This window comes from Penicillium canariense, assembly GCF_028826845.1.
Source record: "Penicillium canariense strain IBT 26290 chromosome Unknown utg000002l_segment0_segment0, whole genome shotgun sequence".
NCBI lineage: Eukaryota > Fungi > Ascomycota > Eurotiomycetes > Eurotiales > Aspergillaceae > Penicillium > Penicillium canariense.
In genome coordinates, this window is record NW_026622729.1 from 1,584,276 (window position 1) to 1,598,527 (window position 14,252).

The 14,252-nt window shown below is 52.4% G+C and overlaps 7 protein-coding genes across 7 annotated transcripts; 4 read left to right on the forward strand and 3 right to left on the reverse strand.

Moving 5' to 3' along the window:
- Positions 1–1,812: 1,812 nt before the first annotated feature.
- Positions 1,813–3,031, forward strand: N7482_003777 (acylglycerol lipase; the record flags this gene model as incomplete). Its single annotated transcript, XM_056685902.1, has 4 exons — positions 1,813–1,878; positions 1,935–1,989; positions 2,060–2,129; positions 2,230–3,031. 4 exons carry the CDS (start codon positions 1,813–1,815, stop codon positions 3,029–3,031), a joined length of 993 nt encoding a protein of 330 aa, XP_056544644.1.
- A 171-nt stretch (positions 3,032–3,202) lies between these two features.
- On the reverse strand, positions 3,203–4,703 carry N7482_003778 (tRNA (adenine-N(1)-)-methyltransferase; the record flags this gene model as incomplete). The annotated part of the gene is made up of 4 exons (XM_056685903.1): positions 3,203–4,198; positions 4,255–4,306; positions 4,361–4,532; positions 4,595–4,703. 4 exons carry the CDS (start codon positions 4,701–4,703, stop codon positions 3,203–3,205), a joined length of 1,329 nt encoding a protein of 442 aa, XP_056544645.1.
- A 286-nt stretch (positions 4,704–4,989) lies between these two features.
- N7482_003779 (putative Phosphoserine phosphatase) lies at positions 4,990–6,068 on the forward strand (the record flags this gene model as incomplete). The annotated part of the gene is made up of 6 exons (XM_056685904.1): positions 4,990–5,077; positions 5,133–5,146; positions 5,204–5,280; positions 5,344–5,646; positions 5,719–5,867; positions 5,929–6,068. The coding sequence occupies 6 exons, from the start codon at positions 4,990–4,992 to the stop codon at positions 6,066–6,068; spliced, it is 771 nt and encodes a 256-aa protein (XP_056544646.1).
- A 397-nt stretch (positions 6,069–6,465) lies between these two features.
- Positions 6,466–8,237, forward strand: N7482_003780 (metallophosphoesterase family protein; the record flags this gene model as incomplete). The annotated part of the gene is made up of 3 exons (XM_056685905.1): positions 6,466–6,480; positions 6,539–7,914; positions 7,973–8,237. The coding sequence occupies 3 exons, from the start codon at positions 6,466–6,468 to the stop codon at positions 8,235–8,237; spliced, it is 1,656 nt and encodes a 551-aa protein (XP_056544647.1).
- A 313-nt stretch (positions 8,238–8,550) lies between these two features.
- On the reverse strand, positions 8,551–9,823 carry N7482_003781 (FAD-dependent oxidoreductase; the record flags this gene model as incomplete). Its single annotated transcript, XM_056685906.1, has 3 exons — positions 8,551–9,013; positions 9,074–9,462; positions 9,668–9,823. The coding sequence occupies 3 exons, from the start codon at positions 9,821–9,823 to the stop codon at positions 8,551–8,553; spliced, it is 1,008 nt and encodes a 335-aa protein (XP_056544648.1).
- Positions 9,824–10,942: 1,119 nt separating this feature from the next.
- On the forward strand, positions 10,943–12,055 carry N7482_003782 (uncharacterized protein; the record flags this gene model as incomplete). Its single annotated transcript, XM_056685907.1, has 3 exons — positions 10,943–11,181; positions 11,234–11,533; positions 11,593–12,055. 3 exons carry the CDS (start codon positions 10,943–10,945, stop codon positions 12,053–12,055), a joined length of 1,002 nt encoding a protein of 333 aa, XP_056544649.1.
- Positions 12,056–12,702: 647 nt separating this feature from the next.
- N7482_003783 (GATA transcription factor LreB) lies at positions 12,703–13,921 on the reverse strand (the record flags this gene model as incomplete). Its single annotated transcript, XM_056685908.1, has 2 exons — positions 12,703–12,743; positions 12,808–13,921. 2 exons carry the CDS (start codon positions 13,919–13,921, stop codon positions 12,703–12,705), a joined length of 1,155 nt encoding a protein of 384 aa, XP_056544650.1.
- Between the last annotated feature and the right edge of the window lie 331 nt (positions 13,922–14,252).

Below are 14,252 nucleotides of genomic sequence, written 5' to 3' on the forward strand. Positions count from 1 at the left end.
GGGAAGGTATATTGAGCGGGCTTAGTGCGAGCATGACATTTAAATCCGAACATTACCTGCAGGAGGGGGGTTGTAAACAAGATTGGCGGACTAGCTAAACCTATGCAGTACTGCACTGTTCTGCGGTAGATATATTTCCGCACAGGAATGAGACTCCACCACCTTGACATCAACTTCCATGTAGAACGGCGCTTCTTCGTGGTGATAAAGCGTAGTGCGACCTGCGACAGTTCCGAGGGGTGATCTCGACTTATACCTAGATACGACCATCTCCACTCTCAAGTTTCACAATCGTCCAGTTTGGCAAATATAGGATCTCGTATATTTGCAAGTGGCTTGAGAGCTGTAAGAAGGGCGACCTTCTGTTCCTTAGTCGGGAATGCCATTTTGGGCCAGCGTAGAGCAGGGCAAGCATCTGCAACTCGAGGATTTGGATATCTTGTCTTGGGGATAGGTTCTTTATAAGATTGGCCGATGCCGACGAATATGACGGGCATACAAGCGAGAGTGAGATGTACTGGCTGCGGCGGACGGCCGACCACAATGGCGCAACTGCCAATATCTACTTTTAGGGATCAATTAGCCCTTAGGTTCTACACTTCGAAGATCCAAGGCCGAGAATCATGGTTTTCTTAATGGAAGTTGAACGAGACTAGATGGAACCTTCCAGGTTTCTCCCACTCATATCAAGGCTAGACCTAGGCCGGATTCATTGCATGACAGTGCGTAACAGCCACAGAGGCGGATATTCAGGCGATTCACAGCGTCGCTCCTCTGAGGGTTGATTTCATCGGCCCAGTGTATTTACTGTGGGACACTGTCGGGTGTTGTGATATCGCCAACCCAGCGACCTTCTTCTATTGCAATCTTGATTGTCGATCGACTCGATCGACTCATAGTAGTTGCCAACCCGGTGTGTTTGGCTAAATGCATGGAAGGCGCTCTAAATAAGAGTCAGGATCTCGAAGGGGGGAACGAGGGATAGAATTGGGTTGGTCAATTGACGCCGACGATGGGAGATGATCACTCTTTGATTACTAGAAGTGATAGTTCAATATTCTGTGCCGAGCCCGAATTGATGATGGAGCAATCAGTAGCGTTAAAGCGTTATCTGATTATTGAATCCAGTAAGATCCTAGGACCTCGGCTTGACGTGACAGGCCTCAAATTCATTTCGATCGGAGCATTTAATTTGTTACTGGGAGCTTTGATGGAGCTTTGATGAAGGTGAAGGATTCATTTCACGCCTTGTAGCCAATTGGTCCCTGGTAACGGCTGATAACAGTACCTAAGACATCAACCCTTGAGGGGTAGCGAGGGACAGACAAGCATAAGCGACTGTTCCGGGGAGTAAAGATTCTTGTGAGAAGCTGATAGGCCAAATATTGGAACGCACTTTGTTCCGTCCTACCAAACGATAGCCCAATTATGAGGTTGGAGGCCATTCAGAAGAGGCCCTTACTTCTCAGACAGGGCTATTTAAGCGATGGTGGCTTTGCATCAGACTGGTCAGCCTCGGCTCAGTGAGATGTCCATGACCTTATGTAAGGCTCACTGATCCGATCCGTGCGCTCAGGGCCGTGTTCAGTTCCACTCACTGAGCAAAAGCGGCGAGAGGCTGAAGGCTAAAACAGAAAGGATAAGCCAAGAACCGTCGAAAGACATCCGGGACTCCGTACAATAAGTGGGCCGTGCTCTAGTAAAAAGGCGGGCTGCGCCACAAATTCACATGCCAATCAAATAGATCTTCCACCTCCACCTATTTCTAACGTCGACTGGATATTACTCTACTTTACACAAAGATCATCAACCATGAGCGTCGAGGAAGGCACACACGTGCTCCCTGATGGGGTCGAGCTCTACACCAAGACTTGGAAGGTTGGTCTCTTCCCGCGTGTCAAACAGTAGACGGGTGCTAGAACTTCAATATACAGCCTGATGGACCGACCCGCGCCGTCCTAGCCTTTGTCCACGGCTTCAGTGACCACTGTGAGTTCTGACTGAGTAGCTATCGCGAAACTAGTTCGTTCAAGGGGCGAACTAACTACGGGGCTAAAAGGCAATGCTTACTACGACTTCTTCCCGAACCTCGCAACCTCTGGCATCGAGGTTAGGGCCTTTGACCAACGGTGAGCAATGCCCAGACCTCTGTTTGCTCTTCTTCGATGCACTTCAAATGGGCATTCACGTGGATTCCAAAAAATAAACTAAATATTTATACACCACCAGAGGCTGGGGCCGCACCTTCAAACGCCCCCAAGACCGCGGCAACACGGGTGGCACCCCGCTAGTTCTGTCGGACATTCATTCATTCCTACTTAGCCTAAGCGAGCAACCAAACACACCGCTGTTCCTCATGGGCCACAGCATGGGCGGCGGCGAGGTCCTCACCTACGCCCTGCACCCAGAATCACCGTACAACTCATCCGGCGCTCGTCCTCAACTGGCCGGCGTACTGGCATATTCGCCATTTATTGCCCTCCACCCAGACTCTCGTCCGGCAAGCTTGACGGTAGTGGCTGGAAGACTTGTGTCCCGCATACTCCCACGTATGCAGCGACACTCCCCGCTCGACCCCACGTATGTGTGCCGCGATGAGACGGTCGTTGCGGATTATGTCCAAGATGAACTGTGTCATGATATCGGCACGCTGGAGCAGTTGGCGGGTATGTTAGATCGGGCATTGTGGTTGGAGAAGTTATCGGGAAAGGATATTGGGAAGACGGAGTTATTGCCCATGTGGTTTGGACATGGTGATGCGGATCGAATTACCAGTTGGGACGCGACGAAGAGATTGGCTGGTGTGTTGAAGGCGAAGGGGGATGTGAGCTTTGCTTCGTATGAGGGAGCGTATCACCGGCTGCATATGGAGCCGGGGGACGTGAAGCCTCGGTTCGCGAAGGACATGCTGGACTGGATGTTGGCGAGATGCCCTGTCCCTGCTTCCACTGATGGGGCCCGAGAGGTTAGTGCACACATGTCGGTTGAGCAGAAGAACGAAGAAGAGGTTGGAAACAAAGCTAAGCTCTGAGGTATGTTAGGGTATCTGATTGGATCGATTTTGGTATTCTGTTTTGATATCGCTGTCCATGGTACATGTTTAAGATCTTGTTGAGATGTTGTCAGTCCAGGTTAGTATACAGGTGAATGCAAATGGTATATAATACAGTGAGAACATGTCCGATCACAGAGAAAGACGGGGTCATCGTCCAGAAGGATCTTCGATGCGCCGCCAGATGCCGACGAAGCCACCACCCACAGTACGGATGCCCACCTTGGGTCGGCAGACCATGACGGGTTCCTCGTCTTTGACGGGCTCTTCTGGGACAGTGACATCGTCCACACTGTCTTCGGCAGGAAACGCTGCCTCCTCCGCATCAGCAGACGGGGCAGTCTCTTCAGCTGCGGACGCCGCCCAAGATGAAGGATCGGCCCCGGACTTCTTGATTGCGAGCCGGACATCCCAATGCCGCCCACTAGTCATTCCGAGCCCAAGCTCAACCACGCGTTCTTGCACAAAGGGCAGGCGCTGCTTGCGGATTATCTGCACACACTCACCAATTTGAGTGATGCTAGGCATGAAGACAACAAGGTAGCCATCCCGCCTCAAGATGGGCGCAACATGTGGAATCCGCAGATGCGCCGATGGCATGTCCAGAATGGCATGCGACAAGAAGGGCTCCACCAAGGACGGTCCGGTCAACGCAGACAGCACACCGGTCTTCGTCCGCCGCTTGGTCTGCTCGGCGATCCAGTTCTCGACGGGCCCGACGTAGAAGTCAACATCGCCAGCGTAGATCCCACGGCGAAAGCCTCTGACATTCCGCTCTGCCAATGCAGAGAACTTTGGCGAGACATCCACGGTGTGGATTACGGCGTTGCGCTCCATTCGCCATGTATCCCATTCCTGCTGGGTGGTGTCGTCGCTCGTCGCGGTCTGGTTTCCGGCTGCTTGATTCGTGTCCTCCTCCCCCGGCTTCTTATTTCGATCCTCTAAGTACTGAATCTGCGATTGCGACGGGCGAGGTGGTGGAGTGGTATTAGCGGCATGAATGGCGCGCGCGAGGTGGAGGGTCAAGGAGCCGTGGCCGGTGCCGGATTCGAGGATTTCCAATGGAGGCTGGGTCTCGGCTGCGGCAGGAGGATTCACATGAATGTCGAGGAGGGAGACAATCAAGTTTCCGTCGTGCGAATAGATCTACTGGCGTAAGCACCTGCAGAGGAGATCGTGGTTCACACGGGCTTTGCGCATACCGGCGTCACGAGGCGAGGAGTCAAGGCGACGTATTCTTCTAAGGTTGGGAGGCTCAATCGAATGTCAGGGCCTGTTATGAAGCCTCACGTTAGTGCATGTCGCCACGGGGAGGTCATTGATCGCGTCCTGCCTTTATGCGCCTGCACCGCATTCCAAACCCGGCTCCCAATGATGCGATCATGCGCGACGTATCCGCGGCGGAGTTGTGTCTTGTCGCCCGCCTTCAATGGCTTCGTCAATTGCGGCTGCTTCTGATGCAGCACGGCCCGATCGCCCTCTGCGCGTCTGGTTAGCCCAGCCGTTCACGTTGTCGGGGACCCGCCTCGACGAACGACGCACCCCTGAAGATTGAGAAGTCGGTGTCGATCGACCGAGCCTGCGGGCCGGCAGTGGCCGACGGGGTGGTCAGCCCGAGGACTCGCCGCAAGGCATGCAGCAGACGAGCCATAGCGAGCTGTTTGCAATCCGGAGCTAAAATTGTCCTGAATGGGAAAATCTTGCTCCATCAGCGCCCAAACCCACTTCGGCGGCCCTGGAAGACCCACTTGCCAATCCCCTCCCCGGCTTCCCCTCGCCGTTCACCGGAGGGCGCCCCTCCATTTAGATCTTTTTGACTCTTCTTAATCTCCAGTCCAATTGCTCTGTCATTACCTCCGCCAATCACTTACCTACTCGAGGGCAGCAGTCGACTCATTTTCGGCTCCTTTCTACCTTCGCGCCTTGCACCCGTCAAGATGGGGTCCACTGTCCTTCCGTACATGGAGACCAAGCCTAAGTTGATCTTTTTCACCGACTTCGACGGTACAATCACCGTAGACGACAGTGAGTCGCCACCCATCAAACGATTGGAATGACCCAATGCTTACGCGGGCTACAGGCAATGACTTCATGGTTCGCATTCTCCATTCCTGTCGCCATCCGAAGCCCCTCCCTGACTGATGTTCGCAGATTGACAACCTTGGCTTCGGCCGCGAGGAGCGCCGCAAGCTGAACGATGCGGTTCTGGAGGAGACCATGAGTTTCCGGTAAGAATTAATTGTCCGATCATTTCGCGGTACATGAGCTGATCCTGCTGTGTTTGTGTTCAGTGATGCCTTCCGCGCAATGCTCGAGAGCATCAAGACCCCCTACGACGAGTGCATCGAGACCCTGAAGAAGAACATGAAGCTGGACCCATACTTTGAAGAGTTCTATTACTGGGCAGAGAAGAACAACGTGCCCATCGTCATTCTGTCCTCCGGCATGCGCCCGATCATTAGCGCGCTGCTCGAGCAGTTCCTTGGCCATGAGCCTAAGAGCCACCTCACTATTGTCTGCAACGAGGTGATCTCGCGGGATGGCAAGGGCATTAACAGCGAGGGTGGCTGGCAGATTCAGTATCACGATGAGAGGTGAGTAATTGTGAAGCCCTGTGTAGGATTGCGCTCCTACTTGAACCACTACTCACGACTACCGGTTTCTAGCCACTTCGGCCACGACAAGTCCCTCGAAATCAAGCCGTACGCTGCTCTTCCCGACAACGAGCGCCCGATCCTTCTGTATGCTGGCGACGGTGTGTCCGACTTGTCCGCGGCTGCGGAGACCAACCTCCTGTTCGCGAAGGAAGGCAAAGGTACGCCCGAATCTACCCAAGAATATCACATCTGTTCGGTCGGAAACTAACATATCCTCAGACCTGGTGACTTTCTGCGAGCGCCGAGGTATGCCTTACACTACCTTCAAGGACTGGTCCACCATTCTTTCCACCACCCAAGATATTCTCGCCGGTAAGAAGTCGCCGAGCGATGTGGCCATCCGGGCGAAGAGCGCTTAGATTAGATGAACATATAGATTAAATTTGGTGTATATATCTTTTCTCGAGGGGGACTGGTGCTTCACTGCACCACCATTTTGAGTATTTTAGATCCCTCAGGTACTGGTAATTGCAATGAATAGAGATGAATCCTTCATGAGATCAAAGCGGAGAGGCTTCAAATGTCGAAAAGTGACCGCCTTCCGAGTCCAAGCGTCTCCTGGAGTCTCCTCCTAAAACAACCCCATCTTTTCCCCCATCTGCTCCCTTATGGCTCTATGGCCTTGTGAATGGACCTAAATTTGTTGCTTTTCTCTTGGCCTGTTCAAAGCACCCCCTTCCGTCATAGGTGGCATCATGCGCCTGTGCGCTACCCTGCTCTTCTCAAAGTCCTTGCCAGGGTGAAACCAGCTTCATCATGGCTCGCCGGCTCGTAAGTTTCCATCCTCGAAGCTCTGACGGCGCTTGCTAATGCGATCTTATCCCTTTAGGTCCGAACGGGCGTTCAGCTCGGCTTGTTAGTAACGTTTGCGCTCCTCATAATCGTCTTCCTCGACAACAAGTTCCGTGTCCTACCCGCGTCGATCCATGGCCACCTTCCCATGCACTATTCCGGTTTTGTGATCACCGATGTGACAGTCACCCAATGTTCTTCGATTAATCCCTTCTCGAGCTGCAAGCTGGACCCGGAGTCCTGGTACCGCATCGACAAGGATCTCTACCTGCGCTCGGGCTGGACCTCGACGGCCTATATTCAGTTTAAGCGGAAGAAGGAAGAAGAGTTGGGACCGGATGACAAGGTGGTCATCGACCTCAAGATCAGTCGTCTTACCCCACCGACCGAATATAGCCCCAAGGGTGAGGTGGAGGCGTGGGAGCCCCGACCAGGTGGCATCTGGCTGAAGCGGACGGCCTCACGCCACGCCAGCGACTCGGAGAAGGCGGTGACATATGTGGATGTGCTTTTCGGCGCTGATGCTGTTGATCCTCGTCCCAATTGGGAGGTCAAAGATACCCCTTTGTTGCTGGATGGGCGGACAGAGAAGCTGGAGACTCGTCTCAGCATTCGGCGTGGCAACCCACTGAAAAACAAGAAGCCTACGCCTAGGATCAATGAGAATGGAAGGTTTAAGGTGATGCAACTTGCGGATTTGCATTTGAGCACGGGTCTTGGTGCTTGCCGTGACCCCGTCCCCGCTGAATTGGCGCCTGGACAAAGCTGTGAAGCCGACCCCCGAACATTGGAGTTCGTGGAGCGCCTCCTCGACGAGGAGAAGCCTGACATGGTCGTTCTGAGCGGTGACCAGGTCAATGGAGAAACTTCCCCTGATGCCCAAAGTGCCGTTTTTAAGGGCGTGAAACTGCTCGTCGACCGCAAGATCCCATACGCTGTCATCTTTGGCAACCATGACGACGAAGGTGACCTGAACCGAGCACAGCTCATGTCCATCTACGAAGACTTACCTTATTCCCTTTCGACCACCGGCCCTGAAGATATTGACGGAGTCGGTAACTATATCGTCGAGGTTCTCGACCGCGGCAGTGGCACGCACTCTGCTCTCACTTTCTACCTCCTCGACACGCACGCCTATTCCCCTGATGAGCGCCAGTTCCGTGGCTACGACTGGATCAAGCCTAGTCAAATTCGCTGGTTCAAAAACACTGCCCAAAGTTTGAGGAGAAAACATCAAGGATACACTCATATCCACATGAATATGGCATTCATCCACATCCCATTACCCGAATATCGAAGCAACGGCAAGTACTGGAAGGGGGAGTGGACTGAAGCGCCCACCGCGCCCGGATTCAACTCTGGTTTCAAGGAAGCTCTCGAAGAAGAGGGCGTCTTGTTTGTCAGCTGCGGACAGTAAGTACTGAACTACCATGATCCAACCCTAACCAGGTACTTATTTCTCTCTTTGCAGCGATCACGTCAACGACTACTGCATGCTCGAGCAAGATCCAAATGAAAAACCGTCACTGTGGATGTGCTACGGCGGTGGCGTGGGTCTGGGTGGCTACGGTGGCTACAACGACTACGTCCGGCGCGTACGCTTCTTCGATTTCGATATGGGCCCGGGCCGAGTGACGACCTACAAGCGTCTAGAATGGGGACAGACAGAAGCCAAGATCGACGAGATGATGATTGTCGACGGCGGTGCTGTCAAAGGCCCCGGTGAATCGGCTTAACGAGGCTACCCTTCCTTTCTTTATCAATGTGACTTTTTCATTCTCTGTTCTTTGTTATTTTTCGACCATGAGCCCATCTGCCTCTCTGCTCCTGTCTTACTGTCGTTTCCATTGTGGGCGACTCCATCTATTTTCATTTTCCTTCTTACACCCTTGTACATAGATTTTCCCTGTTCCCTGGCCTGCAAAAGATCGGCGTCCGTAGGGTTTCTATCTCTTACCGAATATTCCACCATTTTCTTGTCTGTTCATGCTCCGATCGTAAGAATATCCGTATGTTTTCCATCTTCTATCATTCACTTGACATAATTTCTTACCACCACTTCTCATAGAAGACTCGCTGCCCCCCGCCCTCTCCAAGAACCTCCTTTAGCATCTCGACTATCTCATCCGTCATCTGCGGTGGTCCACAGACGTAGGCCACGCTTTCACGCGGGTCCAGCTTGCCATCCCCGCCCACGACCGCCGAGCGAAGATCATGCTTTCCAATTCGTTTTCGATGGATTGTGAAATCAGCGGGATTATCAGCTGAGGTGAGACAAGAGGAGCTCAAATTCGTGAGAAAGAGATCGAGAGAAATTCGGAGGCGGTGGGACTGTTCTTGAGAGCGAATTATTTGACGAACGCGTGGGAGGAAGAGGATTTGATTGAAAAGCGTATCTGATGGTGTTGTTTCGTGTCCTTGTGGGAGTCGAGTAGAGTATAGGAAATGTATGTTCAAGGGCTGAGTGCGTTGACTTTGATTATTGAGGTGAGAGAGAATCGAGATGAGAGGGCTATAATGGTATCAGCTTCGCTGATATTCATCCTCAATCTGTAGCTAACGAATCACTCACTTGATGCCCACGCCGCCGGCAATGAAGACTACATTTCTGATGTTCTGTACTTCAACTCCGGTGGGTGGCCAGACAAAGCTTCCACCGACACGGATATTCACTTCCTTGCCGACAATCTCCTGCTTTGGTTTCCATAGCCACGCGGCCGGTGGGTTTGTAGGAGAGTCTTGGACTGCCAATTCCACATATGGTTCCCTCCCTTGTGATGGTGTGGATGATCTGGCTTCCTCGCCAACTAGTGGCTCCACTGGTGACTCAGGCGGCGGCAATGCTTGTGCATCTGCTGGAGTAGATGTGATGGTGAACCCACCAGCCGTTGCGATGGATGGTATGTGAACATCTAGCCATTGACCCGGAAGGAAAGAAAATGGTTCCAGCTGATTGCCATCCTGCAGAACGAGTCATCAGCCCAGGTACTTAGGTAGGTTGTGTAACTTTTCTTATGTATAAGCTCAGAGTGCGTCATCGGCCATCATGCTTGCACATAAACATAGACATTATGCCGAGTATCTAATCAAAAATGCATGGAAGAAAAAGATACGTTTTTTTCAGGTCTCACATCCTTCCTCAAAAAGCAATCTTAGTCGTACGTACATTACTCTCCCGGATTGGAATAGCAAACTGTAGCAGGCGGATGGAGGGGTTGACCTGCTCCACATGCGACAGGCGCACTGGGTAAAGTCTGTTTTGCCGGGGTTCTGCTGCTGTGCGCAGCTCGTGTGGAATCGAGTCTTCGCGCTGGGAACTCATCAGGCGACGCACTGTACCTGGTGTGATGGGATATATAGTTTGCAAAGATCGGTGCCAGCCTCGGATAGGAAGTGCGAAGCGTTGGCTTGGTTGGTACGGCGGTCTGAACCCCCTCATTAGATAACGGAGCTGATGGGATAAGTGGATGCAGCAGAGCGAGGCGCCTAGATCAGATGGAGTTGACTTCAACAGGGCAGGTTTAAATGCTGAGTACAGCAGAGTATGATTCTGTTCCAACTGGATCAGTGAGGAAGCTGAAGTTGGATGCGGGTGTTGTCCGACCACATGACCTACTTTTGTTATCCGGATTTGTAAATGAAGTAGTTCTTCCCAACTCCACCTCTTGGAATACGTCACCTTTTATTCTTTAGAGATGTTATGATCATTTGCTCTACGCTAAGTTACCCACTGCTTGTATTTGGGTGTGATGGTGAGACAGAAATGCAGAGTATACAACGAGCACCCGAGCACCCGAGCAGCGCTGCATGCCATATCACCGACAAGGTGACAGAGACGACCATCACATCGTTTCGTCAACCGTTTCGCACTAGTCATGCAGGCCGCAAGACCGAGTCGTCGTGCCGTGAGCTCGCCGTGTTGCAGAGCGCTCCCTCGTGCAGATCCGCCATCCCATCACACTCGTTAGCGTGTGACGACCGGCAGCCAAGCCCCTGTCTGTAGCATCTTATTGGTGCGACGGCCCTGGACTGGTGCTCGCTCTGGCGCTTTGCTGCCAGCACGCATTGGCCAGATGCACCTCCCGAAAACACTCCAGAGCTTCCTGCGCCCAATATCCCCTGCTGATTCGTTCCCCTCTCTGCAGGCCGGCCCTGGGCGACTGAAGTGACGGTGGCCCGGGGGGGTTGTCTGCGGGCTCATATCTAACGCCTTCCCTCCGGATCGCCCAGACTTGTGCTTTTCTGATCCTATTACTTATACCCCAAATCTTCAGACTCTAGCCTCTACATGCGAAGCGCTGAATGTCGCAGCCAGCCGGCCTGGCCGAATCGCATTGTCTTCCACTCTTTCTGCTGTCGCATCTGCTTTGGGTGAGCGGCGATTCCGCGGCACAAACTAAGAGTAATCAGCATTGTTTGACCGCGATTTACCACGGCCACCATGCAATTCTTCTTCCCAAGGAGGCATCGGCACTACAAGCTCACCCTCTACCTTATGGTAGTTGAGTTTCCGATCACAGTCGTTATCCTGATTCTGACGGGTCTTGCTTCGCACAATACGTATCGGACGTTGCTATGGCAAGATGGCGCAGACAACGGCTTCAATAGCGCCCCCAATGCGGCGCTGTACGCTGCGGCCAACTATCGGCCATTTACAGCTCCCATGGTTTGGTCATCTTTGTATGCCTTCCTCGTGCCCACGTCAAGACGAGTGTAGCTGACCCTGAGACAGTATGACCAACTATAACCTAGTCATCGGAGTTGTCAGCACCTTTATGTTAATCGTCAAATTTCCTATCCACTGCATGCACCTGTTCTTCCCTCCGCTCGGAGCCTTCATTCACGGTGCCATCATGGTACTCTATATTGTATCGGCACGTTACCAGGCTGGTAGCGATATGTCGGACCCGAAGCACCCCCAGCCGGGGCCACCATGGTATATTGCGAAGAGCTGCAGTGTTGCTGCACACAAGTCAAATATCGGTTATTGCATGCAAGCAAAGTCGCTCTTCGCCGTCTCGGTCGTTATTATGTATGAGGAACTCCTGCTCCCTGGTTTATCAAGTATATCATATTAACGGTTGCCTGAAGTGCTCTCTACTTCGTTGAACTTGTTGTTGTTGTTCACTCCTGCTTCATTACCAAGGAGGAGCGCGAGGAGATCTTGGACCAAAGAGAAGAGAAACGCATCGAGAAAGAGTTCGAGGAAGAGATCCTCAAGTCGCCCAGCATGATCCCTATGACGCCTGCCTTCATGGGCCAGGGACAAGGCATGATGCCTCGAACCCCCGGTTACCCACCGATGGCTGCTACAAGCCCTGTAACACACGGAGGGCCGCTCCATGCCCCGTTTACTCCGCCGACCCCGGGGCGTACCCCAGGCTTTAACCGACTCGGCAGCATAAATACCTCGTCGGACCTCCCACTACGTGATGCCTCCATCATGCCCACCACTCCACCAATGCAGCCTCAACCACAGACGACAGAGCCCCAGTCAGGGCCAGGGTCACCTATGTATTTCCCACCACCGCCCAAGAAAGCGTCGAAGAAATAAGCTTGATCCAATGCGTTGCTTTATTTTTGACACATTTCCTACGATACCATCTTTTATTCATACGGTTTGACTGGGGCTCAGGATGGCGCTATGTCATTCTTTCTCTCTTACCCCATTGCTATCCTTGACTGGCAAAGCATCAAAATACACCACCCCCTCAAGTACATATCATACTATCATCTATGGCGTTTGAAGATGAAACTATTGTTTCCAGCCATTACATTGGCAGCTATCACCTAATTTTGGAATACATGAAGCAATTCAAAGGAACAAAAATATTGATAACCTCGGTAAACCTATCACGTATGCTGATACCTAACTCGCAAGAAGCACATCCATAAATCAAGAATGAAGACCCGAGAATGGCGAAATATATACAACACAAGTATTCCAGGCACGAAAGGGGTTTGAAAAGTGATCATAACGTCATAAAGTATGCTGAATCTCAAGAATTTGGTTGATTATCCAGATACCAAACATAGGTAAACTCCGATCGCGATATCTCAAGAGCCAAGCGTAACAGGAATTATCCCCCCGACCGGGAAAGCAGGACCAAGAGGACGGAAAGGGTACAGTTGCAGAGCCAGAACGAAGCCAGATATGGACTCTCCGTCGGTCGCGGGTGGCTATCAGTCCGATGAAGGGGCTCAAATCTCCTGGCGTTTTTTCTCCTTTTTGGACCAGCGCACTGCGTTGATGAACAGAGTTAGCTTAGAGTCATAGAGGAAGTTGATACCGGCACAAGAACATACAGCCGCACGCATTACACAAGGTCTTCGGTCCACCAGGACCCTTCCTCCATTCAGGCGAGTCTGCTGTTCCACAGTCACCGCAAACATGTTGTCCTTTGAGCCTCTTGCGCCTGTCGCCTTCTTGAACATTACGGGCTTGATCCGCCGCGGTGGTGATATCGATGTCGCATTGGATCAACCGGCCTCGGCGCATACCAGTACTGAGTCCCTGGGATCGCTCGCCATCGCCATAGTAGAGACCGGTCATGACTTCGATACCATCAATGTGGGACAGACCACCAGCATGAGGGGCACCCTCAGAGAAGTAATCCTTCGGAGGGCCAGCGTCAGACTCATCAGAATTAGGCGCCACGGTTTCGGTAGACTCCTGATCACTACCGCTACCGCTTCCACTTCCTTGGGCGGAGGGCTGGATTTCAAGCGATCTATTTTCAATCTTGGTGGACGACAGTCGGGACAGGTTTGCCTCTTCCTCCTCTTCCTGCTTTAATTTGGCAATTTGCTGCACCAAGCGTGCGTTTTCGATCTTGTGTTCCAGGAAGGAGTCGAGAAGCAGGGAGTTCTTCGTGGGATAAGGTCGACACATAATAAAGAAACCCGTGCAGCGGTCCTGGCTGGAGGTATTTCTCCCCTGTGTCCCTGTCTGGTTCGCTATGTGTGGATGTCCGTAAATTTCGACCAGCGAGTAAGTGCTGTTGGACTTTTGCAACCGCACATGAGTCCGAAATGGTTTGCTTGTCGCCACCGACTCATCCATATCCCGCAGGAAGAGAGGCTTGTCGTCTTCGTGGATGTATTGAGAAAAGAGGCTGCCCTCGAGCTGGTTGGGTACACGGCTGGTAATCGATTTCGACGACGGCGACGCATAAGTAATCCGACCCTGAGCACTCAGTAGAAGAAGCAAGTCCTTCATCTCTTCCAAGACCCGCTGCGTCCACTCATTTTGCACAAGTTGGTACCCTCCCTGCTGCTGCCCCTGCATGCCATAGTGTGCGTAAGACTCCGTCATATTCTGCTGCTGCTGCTGTTGCTGCTCATCAGCCAGGTAGGCCTGGTTCCCCTCGTTGACTCCGGGTCGTGACTGTGGAGGCAGGTGTATATTGTTGTAGGACATTTGAGCCAAGGCCATGTCAGGAAGACTGGCAGTCTCACCGCAGCCAGCGAAGAGAGGGAGAGATTACGCGCCGGAGATTTCGTACTTTAGTTGTCAATGCGCACACGGAAGGGCGGGCGGGTCCAGACTGGGCGGCGGGCGCATTCCCAGAAATCGAGTGGCAGATACACGCCTGGTATTTGAACCTGATTCCACAGCGCTCATCTCTGGTCCTGCTCTGCTGAAAGGCACAGGTTTCGTTTAGTGGAAACCCGCCAAGTATCAAGCATTTCTTGTGCCTTATCACACAAAACCGGTCTGGGTTCTAACGAGGAAGGCGCAAGAGGCAGGA